At 47.8% G+C, this 13,280-nt stretch overlaps 1 protein-coding gene and 3 non-coding genes across 4 annotated transcripts; 1 reads left to right on the top strand and 3 right to left on the bottom strand.

Annotated features, from left to right (window-relative positions):
* Positions 1–5,725: 5,725 nt before the first annotated feature.
* On the top strand, positions 5,726–9,304 carry Borcs6 (BLOC-1 related complex subunit 6). The gene has a single exon (XM_023723481.1). It carries the CDS (start codon positions 6,550–6,552, stop codon positions 7,624–7,626), a length of 1,077 nt encoding a protein of 358 aa, XP_023579249.1. The 5' UTR covers positions 5,726–6,549; the 3' UTR covers positions 7,627–9,304.
* Trnai-aau lies at positions 9,076–9,149 on the bottom strand. Its single transcript has one exon. It is a non-coding gene; the product is annotated as a tRNA-Ile (tRNA).
* An 888-nt stretch (positions 9,305–10,192) lies between the features above and the next one.
* On the bottom strand, positions 10,193–10,274 carry Trnas-gcu. The gene has a single exon. It is a non-coding gene; the product is annotated as a tRNA-Ser (tRNA).
* A 358-nt stretch (positions 10,275–10,632) lies between these two features.
* Trnaw-cca lies at positions 10,633–10,704 on the bottom strand. The gene has a single exon. It is a non-coding gene; the product is annotated as a tRNA-Trp (tRNA).
* Between the last annotated feature and the right edge of the window lie 2,576 nt (positions 10,705–13,280).

Raw genomic sequence — 13,280 nt, 5'->3', positions numbered from 1 at the left:
TGATTTGCATATATCAAACCAGCCTTGTGTCCCTGAGATAAATCCTATTTGATAATGATATACAGTCTCATCAACATGCTGCTAGATTTGGCTTACCACCATTTTGATGAGAACTTCTGCATCTATGTTCAACAGCTTCTGTAGTATTCTGTTCTGTTGCTTTTTGCTGTGGCTGCATGCTTGCCTGGCCTTGCTATCAATATATTGGTTTTCTGGAATAAGATTGGAGTAATTCTCACCCTTTCCTTTTTTATTTAATAATATAAGAAGTATTGGTATTTTTCCTTAAAAGTTTAGTATAATTCATCAGTGAAGCCATCTGGTCCTAGTCTCATCTTTGTGGGAAGTTTTTATACTCAACTCATTGTTCCTTACTCATGGGTAGATTTTCTATTTTTGTGGCCCATGCTGTTATGTGTCCAGCAATTTTCCATTGTTGTAGGTTTTCCATTTATTTGCTTATATTTATGGTAGTCCCTAAATAGTCTTTGTTTCATTTCTTCCTGTCCCCAAAGATCCTTTGTTTTGATTTTTATGATTGTTTTATCAGTTTTTTATATAATTCAACTAATGGCTTAACCCATGAAAAATGTCTGTTAATTATATTATCTTTTTTTGTGCTTTTTCTAAAAAAAAAAAAAAAACTTTCCTTTATGGGCCCAGGGGGAGCTCAGTGTCACTGATTTCTGCTTTCTCATCCTTGTCATTGTTTGCCTCCAATTAAGCTTGGCTTTGGTTTGTCCTTGCTTGCCTAGTTCCTGAAGTTACATGTTCCGTTTATGTAAATATCTTCCTGCTCTTTTGATGTAGATGTAATTGTCATACATTTCTTTCATCCTAATGCTTTGTCGAATTCCAGGGAAAAATGTGGTGCTTTTCCATTTTATTTTGTTTAGACATTTTAAATAGAGGCACATTTCCAAGCTCTTCTTTGAACCTGGGGTGAGCATGTCAATTACCATATATTAGCACACTTTTCACAGTTACTCTTGATGTTTCCATCTAACTTTCTTTCATTGCTGTCAGAGAAGACACATGGTAGGGCATTCTAAAGTTGGACCTGTTGGTGGCCTAACATACGGCTCCTTCTGGAGAATGTCCTCTGTGATGAGGAGAATGTTGGGAATGCCAAGCTATGGTATGAAATGCACTCTGACTGAGAGGTCTACTTAGTCTATGCTATTGTTTCTCTCCCATGTTTCCTGTTTGTCCTTTTTCTGGCTGATCTGTCCACTGAGGAAAGCAGGGTGCTGAAGTGCTAAACTGTTAAATGTGTTGGAATCTACCTTTTCCTTCAGATCTTAGTATTTCCTTTATTTATTTTGTGGTCCAGTGTTGGGTACACATGCACTTGAGGCGATTGTCTAGGTGAACCGATCTCTTTATCACTGTATAACAACCTTATCTCTTTTCATAGATTTGAGCTTAAATTTTTTGTTTGACATTAATAGAGGCACATGTGCTAGTGTTGTAAATTCTGTTGGGAGTAGCTCTTCTATACTGTCACGTGCAGTGTGCATGTGCCTGGCCATGTTCATATTGTCCAGTGCACGCTGGATCCTTTGTGTCTTTGCCCTAGCCATGAGCAAAGGCCACAGACTCAGCTATGCTCATAACAAGCAAAGCTATACCCGAGTGTGTTCTCTGCTGACTTCCATTTAAAGTCATATCTGGGTCTCTGCAGAAAAAAAGGCTTCTCAGCTAACCATGGCTTCGAGTGCTCACTGCAGGATGGCCTCCTGTCAGAACTTTGCCCACATTCTTAGCCCCCATAAGGCTGCTCTTGTGTGTGGGCAAGTGTGTGTGCACATGTGTTCTCTTGTGTACCATGTGGTTGAATACTGCCATAGGGTTGCTTCTTGCCACCAAAGACTTCCCATGAGCATTTCTTGTGAGTTTACCCAGGTATGACTTCTAGGTAAGTCCTTTTCCACATCCACTGTAGACAAAGGACTTCTCAGCTGCATTTGTCCTCTGGTAGAAGGTGAGGTTGAACTTTTTCTTTGATACCTGACACTCAAAGTTAAAGGAGAAAAGGTTTATTTAGCTCACGATCTGTGGAAATTTCAGTCTATAGTTAGCTGGCTCTAAGACATGGTGGCACATGACAAAAAGGCAGCTGTTCATTGTGGTGGAAGACAGGAAAAGCAATGAAAGAGAGAGAGAGACAGACAGAGAAGAGGGGTAGAACTTTAAATGAAGTTTCACCACACTTCTTGCACACATAAGGCTTCTCCTTGGAGTGTGATCTCTGGTGTCTGAGATTTGCCTTCCAGCTAAAACTCTGTTCATTCTTCACAAACACAGGGTAAGTTTAAGGCCAGCCCTAGGTTACATATTGATATCAGTAATCAAACTCAGAACCTTGTACTTGCCAGGCAGGCGCTTGTACTGCTGAGCTATATCCCTGGCTCAAACTTTTAAAAAGAAGAAAAAAAACAAAAAACAAAAAAAAAAAAAACAGAAAACTGACCATTGTCACAAAAACACAACCTGATGACAGACTTCAGCCATCAATTCCAAGCTTCTCTGGAAATCATGCTATCTTAAAGCCATTCATTATTGCATGAGACAATTCCCCCTACTGATGATGGTGTTTCAACTTGTGTTTTCTGTCACTGGCTACAGAAAGAGCCATATCTGATAGAACACCCACCTGCTGAGAAGCAAAGTACAAAGAGGATGTCAGACTCAGGGAGAGAGAAGTTTACAGTATATTATTTCGCCGTATTCCTCGTGTCTCAGCACTCTGGGTGCAAGTGACAGAAACACATCCTGAATTTAAGCCAAAGAGGGAACTGAATGGCTTTTGGTCATTGACTTAGTAAGTATTTATCGAATAGGACCAGGACCAAACATACAAAAAGCCCTCCCTGGGGCCGGCCAGATAGCTCAGCAGACTAAAGCGCCTGCTTAGGCAGATGCAGGGATGGTGTTGGATCCCTGGACAGCCCCACCCCCAGGGTGCCCTGAGCTGGGGGATTGAGACTGGGTGTGATGGTGCACGCCTGTAATCCCAGAGATTGGGAGGCTGAAAAACAGGAAGGATCACTACACATCTCATCTGTGTAGTGAAACCCTGCAGACCTGAACTAAATACATTAAAAAAAAAAAAAAAAGAGCCCTCCCTTCACAGAGCTTACACAACATAGCATCTAACTATGGGTCAGATGCTGAAAACTGTTATGAAGAAAAGGCAGGGGAAAGAAGACCCAGCATTACTGGGAAAAGTGACAACTTGAAGTGGGTGACCAGGAAGCTGAGCCAGTGGGCAGGAAGGATGAAGTGCTCTGATTGGCCAGCTGAGCCACATTCTTAGCCCTGGGTTCCTAGAGGAGGTCGAATCACCTCACCAACCCTCATAAAACAGAAAGGGAGGGGCTTCACTTACACAACACTTTGGGCAGTTGAACATTTGTCCACTACAGGCTCCCAGGTGCATCTAGAACATATCCATTTGCTGGCGTCTACTTCCACCAGAGCCAGGATAAGCTAACTTTATGCTTGGAACCTCCTCCATAGTCCACCTGTCCCCGTCAGTCCCCCTGTAAACACTGTCTGCCACAGCCAGTAATCCCCTCCCATCATTCCTTTCCTGTGCTCAGCTGCCCATTCTCAAGGGAAAGTCTTCTATTCTTTGAGGAATATCTATCTACCAAGCCCAAATATGTACAACTTTTTTTAGAAGAGAGGACAGGGTCTTATTAAATTGCAAATGACTCTAAAATACCTATAAACTGAATATGGGCGTGCACAGCTATAATCCCAGCACGACTGGAAGCTGGGGCAATAGGACTGCAAGTTTGAGCCCTGCCCAGGCAGTATAGCACGACCCCATCTCAGGGCCAGCCAGATAGCTCAGCAGACTAAAAAGCCTGTTTAGGCAAAGTGCAGAGGCCGGGATTCAATCCCCGGGGTGCCATGCCGGCCCACCCCCGGGGCACACTGAGACAACATTTGAGAATGGAATTTGTAATCCCAGTACTTGGGAGGCTGAAAACAGGAGAATCACTATGAGTCGGACCTATGTAGTGAGACCTTGTAGACCCTGTAAAAAAATTAGACCCCATCTCAAAATAAAAAACAAATCTGGGAAGTAGGCACATGCCCATAGTCCTCCCACTGGGAGGCTAAGGTGGGTGGATCACTGTGAGTTCAGGACAGCCTGGTCATCAGTGAGTTCAAAGCCAGCCTGAACTATATACAAGACCACCTCACTCACTCACACACACACACACACACACACCAGACACAGAAGCAATTATGAATTCCCCTTGCCTAGTGACACAAAGCTCCTATCATCAGAGTTGACTCCCTAAAATGCTGGCACAGAGCTGTGTTAGGGAGGTGACAGGGAGCTACACTCCTGAAAGCTGATGTGATAACTGCCACAGACCAGCAGGCCATGCCTCTATCCAAGGCCACCTCTCTTCTCCCTCTGGCTGCCTGAGACTGGCTGCCAAGGAGAAAAGCCTGGTGACTATCTAGACCAGGAAGTGCATGACTGACACATACTTTCAGAGGAAGCAAATAGTTACAGAAGTCTTTCACCTAGGGAGAGCAACAGGATTTTAGGAAAAACTAGCCCAAATGTACAGAATGTCATCTTTATCCTTGGATTCAGCGCTCATTTTGGTGGTGGCAAGACAACTAGCTTTGACGTAACATATGACTCCTTGGATTGTGTAAAGAAAGATGGACCCCAAGGGGCCGGGGAGATGGCTCAGTGGAATAAGCGCTTTCCGGGCAAGCGCAAGGGCCTGAGTTCAGTCCCTGGTTCTGCCAAAAAAAAAAAAGATGGACCCCGAAAGACCTGAAGGTGTGGCTTCCGTGACAGAACAACAGACATCAAGAAAATAGTGAAAGGAACACAAGAGCAAAACGAAGCCAGGCATGGAGGTGCACACCTGTAATCCCAGCAATCAGGAGACTGAGTTTGAAACCAGCCTGGCCTACAAAGTGAGCTCCAGGCCACCCTGAAAGACCCTGTCTCAAAAAGACCAAAACAAATACCACAGGGGCCAGTACTGGTACTGGCAAAAGCAGAAGTAAAGATTTTCTAATGCTACTATATGCTGGTGAATGTGTCAATTTTTGCAGGAGATTAACAAAAACAACAACAACAAAAAAAATTTTTAAAGGAGCAATCAAGCTAGGTGTGATAGTGCAGATCTGTAAATCCGAGCACTGTGGGGGGCTGAGGCATATTAGGAATTTAGCAAGACCCTATCGAAAAATAAAAAAAAAATTAAAAAGGCTGGGGCTGTACCTCATTGTGAAGACCTTGGGTTCAATCACCCCTTTAAAAACAAAACAACAAAAAAGGTACAGTCATATTCGTTCTCTGCTAAAGAACATTAGTGAACTGCTTTTCTTAAATACCAGTCTCAGGGGGCTGGGGAGATAGCCCAAAAGATATATGTGCCTGCCTCACAAGTGCAAGTGCTGAGTTCAATCCCTGGTGCTGGAAAAAACAAAAAAACCAATCTCAGGCCCTAGGCTATGTCTTCCAGTGTCTGCTGCACTCTCTGTTCTCTATCAGGAACTCCAGGCCCGGGGTCCCGGCACGTGCGGCTCCTGTCCGCTTGCTTCTTAACCTTATGGTCTTTCCCCTTGCTTATTCAGTTTTAGCCCCAATATCTCCCACCTCTTCTGCAACCCTCCCCACGCCCACAGCCCCCACGCCATCCTTGTTGCGTCTGAAGCTCAGGGCAAGTCGGCCAGAAAGGGGCCAGCCCTTGCGGTTCTTTTGTGTTGAATGTCCTCACACCAGAGGCCTTTCATGACCCCTCTTTTGAGTAGTACCTTCCCTAGTATGTCACTCACCACCCTTTCTTTCCTACACTGATCAAAAGTTGCGATCTTTTCATTTGTTTTACTTTGAGGCCAAATGAGAGAAATTCTCGGTTGCGGAGAGGGAAGGAGACAACAGAGTGGCAGAAAACACCCGGCAGTCCATAGACCCGGCTGCACAGGCTACAGCGTACCGCTCCGCGAGATTCAAAGGCTAGGTCTCTCTTCCTCGGGTGACGGGAACCAACCGTTCAGGCTCTGCCGAAAATTCTGGTTTGAACCTTCTTGGTCAACTCGGTGCGGTTCAACCCCCAGGGTCTCCGCAGGAAGCACGATTTCCCAAGAACCTCTAGGCGTCCGGAGTCGAGTCCCCACTAGGCGCGTTCGGTGAGCAATCATTGTGGGCGGCACAACTACTAGCGGAACGATCCTGCCTCCGCCCCCGCGAGAGTCGAGGACTGCGAGACCTTCGTCTTTAAAATCGGCCCCTTCAACTTTCCGAAGGGGCGGGGCGACGAGCGGAGCAGCCCGGCTCCATCTCTCAATCCCGTTGGCGCTCACGGGTGTCGGGCTGTTCAATAACAGGTCCTCTTCCGGAACTTCCTGGTCGCCGCAGCCAATCAAAGTGTTCTTCCTGTCCTTACCCTTGTCAGGTCGCAGCCAATCGGCGCGCCTCTACCTACACCCCTTAAAGGCGCCGCCACCGCCTCCGGCGCCGCGGTGGACCAATTCCTGGGTTCCGACCCCCGCCGCAGTATGGAGTCGTCTCAGGGGCGGCCCGGGCCAGAGGCGGGCCTTCTGGCCGTAGCGGAACTAGAGGCCACGGTTTTCCGCGGCGGGCCGGACCGAACACCCCCTCAGCCGCCTTCAGGCTTGATGGTGTCCGGAGAGGAAGGGGCGGAGGACGTTGGGGGCTCGAGCCGCCACCTCAGGGCGTCCTCGAAGGTTTCGAGCATAGTCCACCGGCCGGAACGCGAGGCTGGCGAGGTCGAGTCCGGCCCCCGAGCGGCGCTGTCTGGAACCCGGAGCCGCCGCGGAGTGTCAGGTCTCGAGCACGACCCGCCCCCGTCCTCCCGGGACAGGGACCCTGAGCCGGCCGAAGAGAAGCCCGCTTCCGAGAGGTTCTGCCGTCGAGGGAGCCCGCGAGGCGGCGAGATGGATGTCGAGCAACTACCGAGGGAGGAGCAAGACGACGGCGAGGAGGCAGAGGCAGAGGCGGAGGGCAGGGCTGGTCGCTCGTTCTGCAGCCGCCTTCAGGACAGCCGCAGCCTGGACGGACTGAGCGGGGCGTGCGGCGGCGCGGGGGCCGCAGCGGGGGCCGAACCCAGCGCGGGCGGTGGACGCCGCGCCACTATTTCCAGCCCTTTAGAGCTGGAGGGCACAGTAAGCCGGCACGGCGACCTCACCCACTTTGTCGCCAACAACCTGCAACTCAAGATCCGCCTGAGCGGCGCCCCTCCGCCTCTCCCACCTGCCCCCGTGCGCCCCTGCCTAACGCCCGCACCCACTCCCACCATCCCACCCATAGACGCCGACGTACTACGAGATCTGGAGCGGCTGAGTCGGGAGCTGGGGGGCCGGGTGGATCGTCTGCTTCGCGGACTGGGTGGTGCGGTTCAGGAGCTGACGGCGCTGAGCGTGGGCTGCATCCAGACCTACCGCGACGCCGTGGACTCCTTAGGCGAGGCCGTGGACATGAGTATCAAGGGCATGTACACCCTGCTGGCGCGCTGTGAGGAGCTGGAGCGGGCTCTGCAACCGGTTCAGGGGCTGGCTCGTCAAGTTCGAGATATCCGACGCACTTTGGAGGTGTTGGAGGCACTGTGCAAATAAGCAGGAGAGCGCAGAGGCCAAGGCTGGCCAGGACAGGACCCAGCAAGACTTTAGAGACTCTTCCAGGTGGAGGCCTGGTGGGAACTGCCTTCCTGAGGGGAGACCTCTGTGCTGGAGATTTTCCCTCTGCATCTAGCTGGTCCATGTCCACCCACTTGGCCTTAGGAGGCCCATAGGGGGAAGGTCTAACAGTCCTGATGGGAAGGGGATGTTGCTCTGCTTCTATTCTGCTGGCCTTCTGTAGCTACCCTGTTCTTACCAACTTCCCTTCCCAGCTAGAGCACCATCCCTAGGAAGCTAGGGTCTGTGGTCTCAACTTGAGAGTGGAGACCTGACTCCACGTGAGATCAAGACAAACAGAGAATGTCTCAACCCCAGTGTGGCCATCCTGGCTCGGGTAGCCACATCTCAGGTGCCAAGGCCTTTGGGAGCTTGAGTGTAGGCAAGGATACACAACTGCAGATGGATGACCTCTGAACCTACCCTCTGGTCCCCACAACACTGCTTCCCCAGCCAGAACTGGGGTGGAGCCAAAAGGAATGCCCTGCATGGTGGAGGGGGTGAGGTGGGAGGTGTCTCACTGCTCAGGGTTCAGGTAGAATTGTTGCTGGTCTTGAAGCCCACCCACCTGTTGTGGAATGTTCTAATGCATTTTAGCTTCCTGAATTTTTGTGGAATTAAAGTGCTGCTACTGCTAAGGCTAAAGCTGCATCTGTGTGTGGTTGCAGGGGTTGACTGGTCAAGAAACGGGAATGAAGGTTGGTCTTGTTCGCGGAGCTCTTTGGGGGCAGTGCTGGGAGTGGGGTGGTGGTGGAGATCCCAGAGAAGGTTGTTTCCTGCCATTAGGGGATCCAAGGGGAAATTGGAGGCCCAGAGCATGCAGGCAGGAGCCCAGAAGTCCAATAAAAGCAGAAATGAAAGCAAAGTTCTGCAGAAGAGGAGGGGGAGGGGAAGGGGCTATCTTTTTAGGTCCTGATGAACAAGGCATCTCGTCAGTTGAACATCTTGACTGTGAAGGAAGATGGGAACATCTGAGACAGCTCTATTTCTGACCATTTGTCAGTCCACTAATCTGCCATAATGATTTGAGACAATCTTATCCCAAATCCTGACATTTCTGTTTACAGTTAACATAGTTCAGGGGCCACGTAATAAGACCATGCAATTTTGATACAGAGATCACAAAACTATGGTTCACCCCCCACCCCAAGACTGTCCCATTTTGAATTGACCTCCACAACACCAGGATCTTTTCAATGTGAGACAAGCTTTCACAATATAGCCACAGCCATCTCAGTCCCGGAATTACATGGGTTTCTTTTACAGGATGTAGAGAAACGAAGGTTGTTCCTTTGACAGGGTTTGAAAAGTTCTAGAAATGTCCTACCCTGTGAGACTTTTGATATACAAAATTGAGCCTCGGTAACTGTACTCCAAAAGTGACTGTAGTGGCCCGTACGGGGATCGAACCCGCGACCTTGGCGTTATTAGCACCACGCTCTAACCAACTGAGCTAACCGGCCAGCTGGCAGCTTTGGCCTGATATAATACTATGTAAAGCGTCTTTACTGCTTAGTTTTGTTCTACAAAGATTTTTACAACTGTTTTTTAGATTTAGATGATATAAAAGAATATGTAAACTGACCATTTAGAATACATTGACAGCTCAGCAATTCCGGTTCTTTTTTTTTTTCTTTCTTTTTCTTTTTTCTTTCCCCCTGGTTTTCTGGAGACAGGGTCTCACTAAGAGGTTCAGGTTGCTCTTGAGCTCACTTTGTAGCCCAGGCTGGTCTCAAATTCTCAACGGTCCTCCTGACTCAGCCTCCCGAGTGCTGGAATTACAAGAGTGCGCCACCACGCCCGCCATTGGACTCCTGGCTGTAGGTCTAACTCACAAATATGACCTGAGAAGCAGGACCTGTGGTGTACATGAGAGGCAAAGGATATTTATCAAAAACTGTTGGATATCTCAAAGTACTGTATAGTGTACATTCAGCTAAGTAATAAATTCAAAATTTACGGAAGGTTACCTGAGCATGTCTTCTGTTACCTGAGTATTACTGTGTAAAACCCGAGAAGGGCTCTCAATGTATGCAGTTAATAAATATATATTCTGAGTTAAAAAAAAAAAAAAGAAAAGAAATGTATTAATTATTGAATCTGTCTTACTAATCGGTTTTGAAACTGTCTCATTGTGTTTCTCAATAAAATTATTTTAAAAATAAAATAATACAATTTAAAAAAAAAAACAAAAACCCGAGAAGGGGTGAAGGGACTGGATTTAGAATTCAGGATCTCCAGCTTGCTAAAACAGGCACTTTAGCCAACTACGCCACGGCCGAGCTTCACCCCCAAAGGCAACGTGCCCTAATTTCTTGGACAGTCCAGCTCCATAGACGGTGCGTGAATACGTATTTTCTCCTAAGACTCTTGGTGGTGCAGAAAAATGTAGTAGAAACAAAAGACGTTGGAGAACAGTGGCAACGAGGGTATGGAAAAGAAGGTGCCGACAGAAATCCCTACTTTGGGATTAGAAAAATTTTATGGTACTTTACGGAGGGAACACCGACGAGGATGGGATTCGAACCCACGCGTGCAGAGCACAATGGATTAGCAGTCCATCGCCTTAACCACTCGGCCACCTCGTCCACATAGAGCTGCCTTAAGTTCTTTTCTCTGGGGTTTGAACTCTTACTCCTGCCAGCAGGACTCAAGTCTGTGTCTGGGAAGCTGCTCAGCAATTCTGAGCGCGGCACAAAAACCTCCCGCTAAACTGAACTCTGGAGCTGTGTCTATTCTCTGGAACCCCAATGTCCGCCCAAAATTACCGAGATCCGCCACATAACTATCTTGAAGGATCACCTGGATCTTTCGACAAGACGGCCTCAAGATTTCCTTATATGCTTTTGTTTTTATTTTTGTTTTCTCCAGGAACTGAAATTGGATTAGATTTATAAATAAAGGGAATGAAAGTAGACACGGAAAAAAAAAAAAAAAAAAACAACTTGACCCCGACGTGATTTGAACACGCAACCTTCTGATCTGGAGTCAGACGCGCTACCGTTGCGCCACGAGGCCGGCCGGCTCAGGCCCTGGATAGGTCTCCCTTTGAGCATTGTCCGGCGTGGCGGCTGGAGGCCGGCAACCCAGGTCTGCGGAGTGAACACAGGGCTGGCAGACCGAGCCTTGCGAACGATACCCGCGGACAGAGGCTTTGCTGCTCTGTCTCGTCGGTGCCTCCCACCCTGCTCTGGTGCCCTGTCAAATACCGGGTGGAAGGCACTGACCTGATCACCAGGCGGACCCAGAGCTCACAACCCAGAGAGGACCTGTCCATAATCAGACAGAAAGATTGGTGCCAGGCAGACCGTGGGGGAGCCATGCCAGAGTCCAGGACGCCCAAAGGGTGGGCGATGAGCCCCTCCAGCGGGTTGCAGACTCCTGCGGAACCTTCAGACATACCCAGCCCGGTCCCCAGGATTGGAGATTCTAATTTTTTTTAACCTATCCAGCAAAGCCCCACCATTAGTGTGTAAAATCTTTTTTTCCTTTGGCTCCGAATGCCTTCAGGGCACGTTTGACTGGCTTGAGTTGTGGGATCGAACCACAGCAACCTGAGCCTGACTGCTTTGTTGAAGCAGCCACTTAAAGAACTGAGCTAAGGGGCAGCCCCCCAGTGTGTAAAATTTTTGAGAGGGGGGGAAATGTGCACTTAAATTTTTTTGTACTTAAAATATGTACTTAAATTCTTGAGGCATAATTTACATAAAACAAAAAGCAGGTTTTAAGTGTATATTTCAATGAGTTTTGACAAATACTGCCTCACAATTCACAACTCTTTAAAGACATACAGGACATTTCCACTTCTCCAGAAAGTTCTCCGCTTGTCCCTTCTGGGTGGATTCCTGCCCATCCCCAGAGCAACCCAGATTTCTGCAATAACTTTCTTGAAACTTATTAACTACCACAGATATGTCAAAGCTCAGAACTTCTCAGGCCTGGCATTAACTGATCCTGGGTAATAATTCTAAGACCTTGTTCTCCCATGACATTGATCTGTTGACCATCATTCCCGCATCGGTGTTTTTCTTTTTGTTACCTTTTAAATTTTTGTTTATTTATTTTTGAGATAGGGTTTCGCTACATGTAGCCCAGACTAGCCTCAAACTCACATCGACTCTCCTGTTTCAGCCTTGAGTGCTAGGATTATAGGCATATGCCACCACACCCAGCTTGTTTTATTTTTTGAGTCTCACTATGTAGACCAGAGGGTACTAGAACTCCCTATGTAAGCCCAGGGTGACCTATAACTCACTGTGATCCTCCTGCCTCAGCCTCATGAGTGCTGGGATTACAGGCTCACTCTACCATGCAGGCTTCTGTCCCTACTTTAAATCTTTGTTTTCATCAAAGTACAAAATACATAACACACACTATACATATTCTTTGGCCTCAGCCTGGGTGATGAAGGCTCCTGAATTCCACTTCTACCACTAGACATTCTCACTTGTGTTATCTCTTCTTCCTAGCCTTTCTGCGCTCTGAGTGAACAAGCCCAAGAGGAGGGACTCACCCTTGATTCTTCCCCTCCCTCACATCCCACTGCCAGCCACCAAGTCCTGTCAGTTCCGTTTCCTTAGCAATTTTCCTGTCAGTCCTACTGCTGTGCCTTCAGGCTCTCTTGCTAGATAATTTTAACAGACTCTGTTCTGATTTCCTTGCCACCAGGATAGTGGGATTTTGTGGCATCAGCAGTATTACATTTTCTGTGATAATGTGGCCTCTTGACCTCCCCATGACACAAGCCTCCCCTACTTCATCTGGCTGGCTTAGGAGCAGGACCAGCCAAAGAACAGGCCCATTCTCAGCCACCAATCTGGGGACCACCTTGGCAACTTTGGTGTGGCAATCTTCTGCAAAAGAGGGAAGGAGGCACATGTTACCGGCATGGAATGAAGTGGCAGCTGTCTGGGAAGCATAGGAAAACACGGAAGCCCCTAGAGTGTCTCAAGCCCAGTGATGCATGTAGATTTCCCCTCTTGCCACTTCCTTTACTCAGGTAAAATTGGAGCTACCAGGTAGTGGTTCAGGGTGACTTTTCTCTTACCTATCTTTTGTAATCTGGATAGTCACACAATCTAGTTTTTTAAATATATCAGGTATATCAGATTTAACAAATGTCAATGGAGCAGGGCATGCAGCTCAGTGGCATGGTGCCTGCCTAGCAAGTTCAAGGTCCTGAGTTTGATTACTGGTTCTGAAAAAACAAAGACCAATGAACAAAACAAAACCCCAGATGTTAGTATCTTGCCCCCCCCCACACCCCTTTGAGACAGGTCTCCAGTGCAATTCAGGCTGATCTGGCTTTTTTTTTTTTTTTTTTTTTTTTTTTTTTTTATTGTTAGTCTAGGCTGGTTTGAACACACTACATAGCCCAGGTTGGCCTTGAATTTGTGGGATACTATTGCCTCAGCCTCCCAAAAGCTGGCATTACTGGTATGCATCACCATTCCTGGCCTCTGGCTCTTTTAAAAACTAATACTGGGAAAAGCAACGGTGAGAATGTCTTTGACTAGCTTCGCTGTTGTTGAGAACTGGTTATATAGACAAGCATCGACACTAGGTGACAGATTACTAGCAATGCTTAAATCTGT

This window comes from Octodon degus, unplaced genomic scaffold (assembly GCF_000260255.1).
Source record: "Octodon degus isolate 3935 unplaced genomic scaffold, OctDeg1.0 scaffold00098, whole genome shotgun sequence".
In the NCBI taxonomy this organism is placed as follows: domain Eukaryota; kingdom Metazoa; phylum Chordata; class Mammalia; order Rodentia; family Octodontidae; genus Octodon; species Octodon degus.
This window is presented reverse-complemented; position numbering and strand designations above follow the sequence as displayed.

What these genes read in the sequence shown, in the direction of transcription:
- Borcs6 (XM_023723481.1), top strand. Translation starts at nt 6,550, where the DNA reads ATGGAGTCGTCTCAGGGGCGGCCCGGGCCAGAGGCGGGCCTTCTGGCC.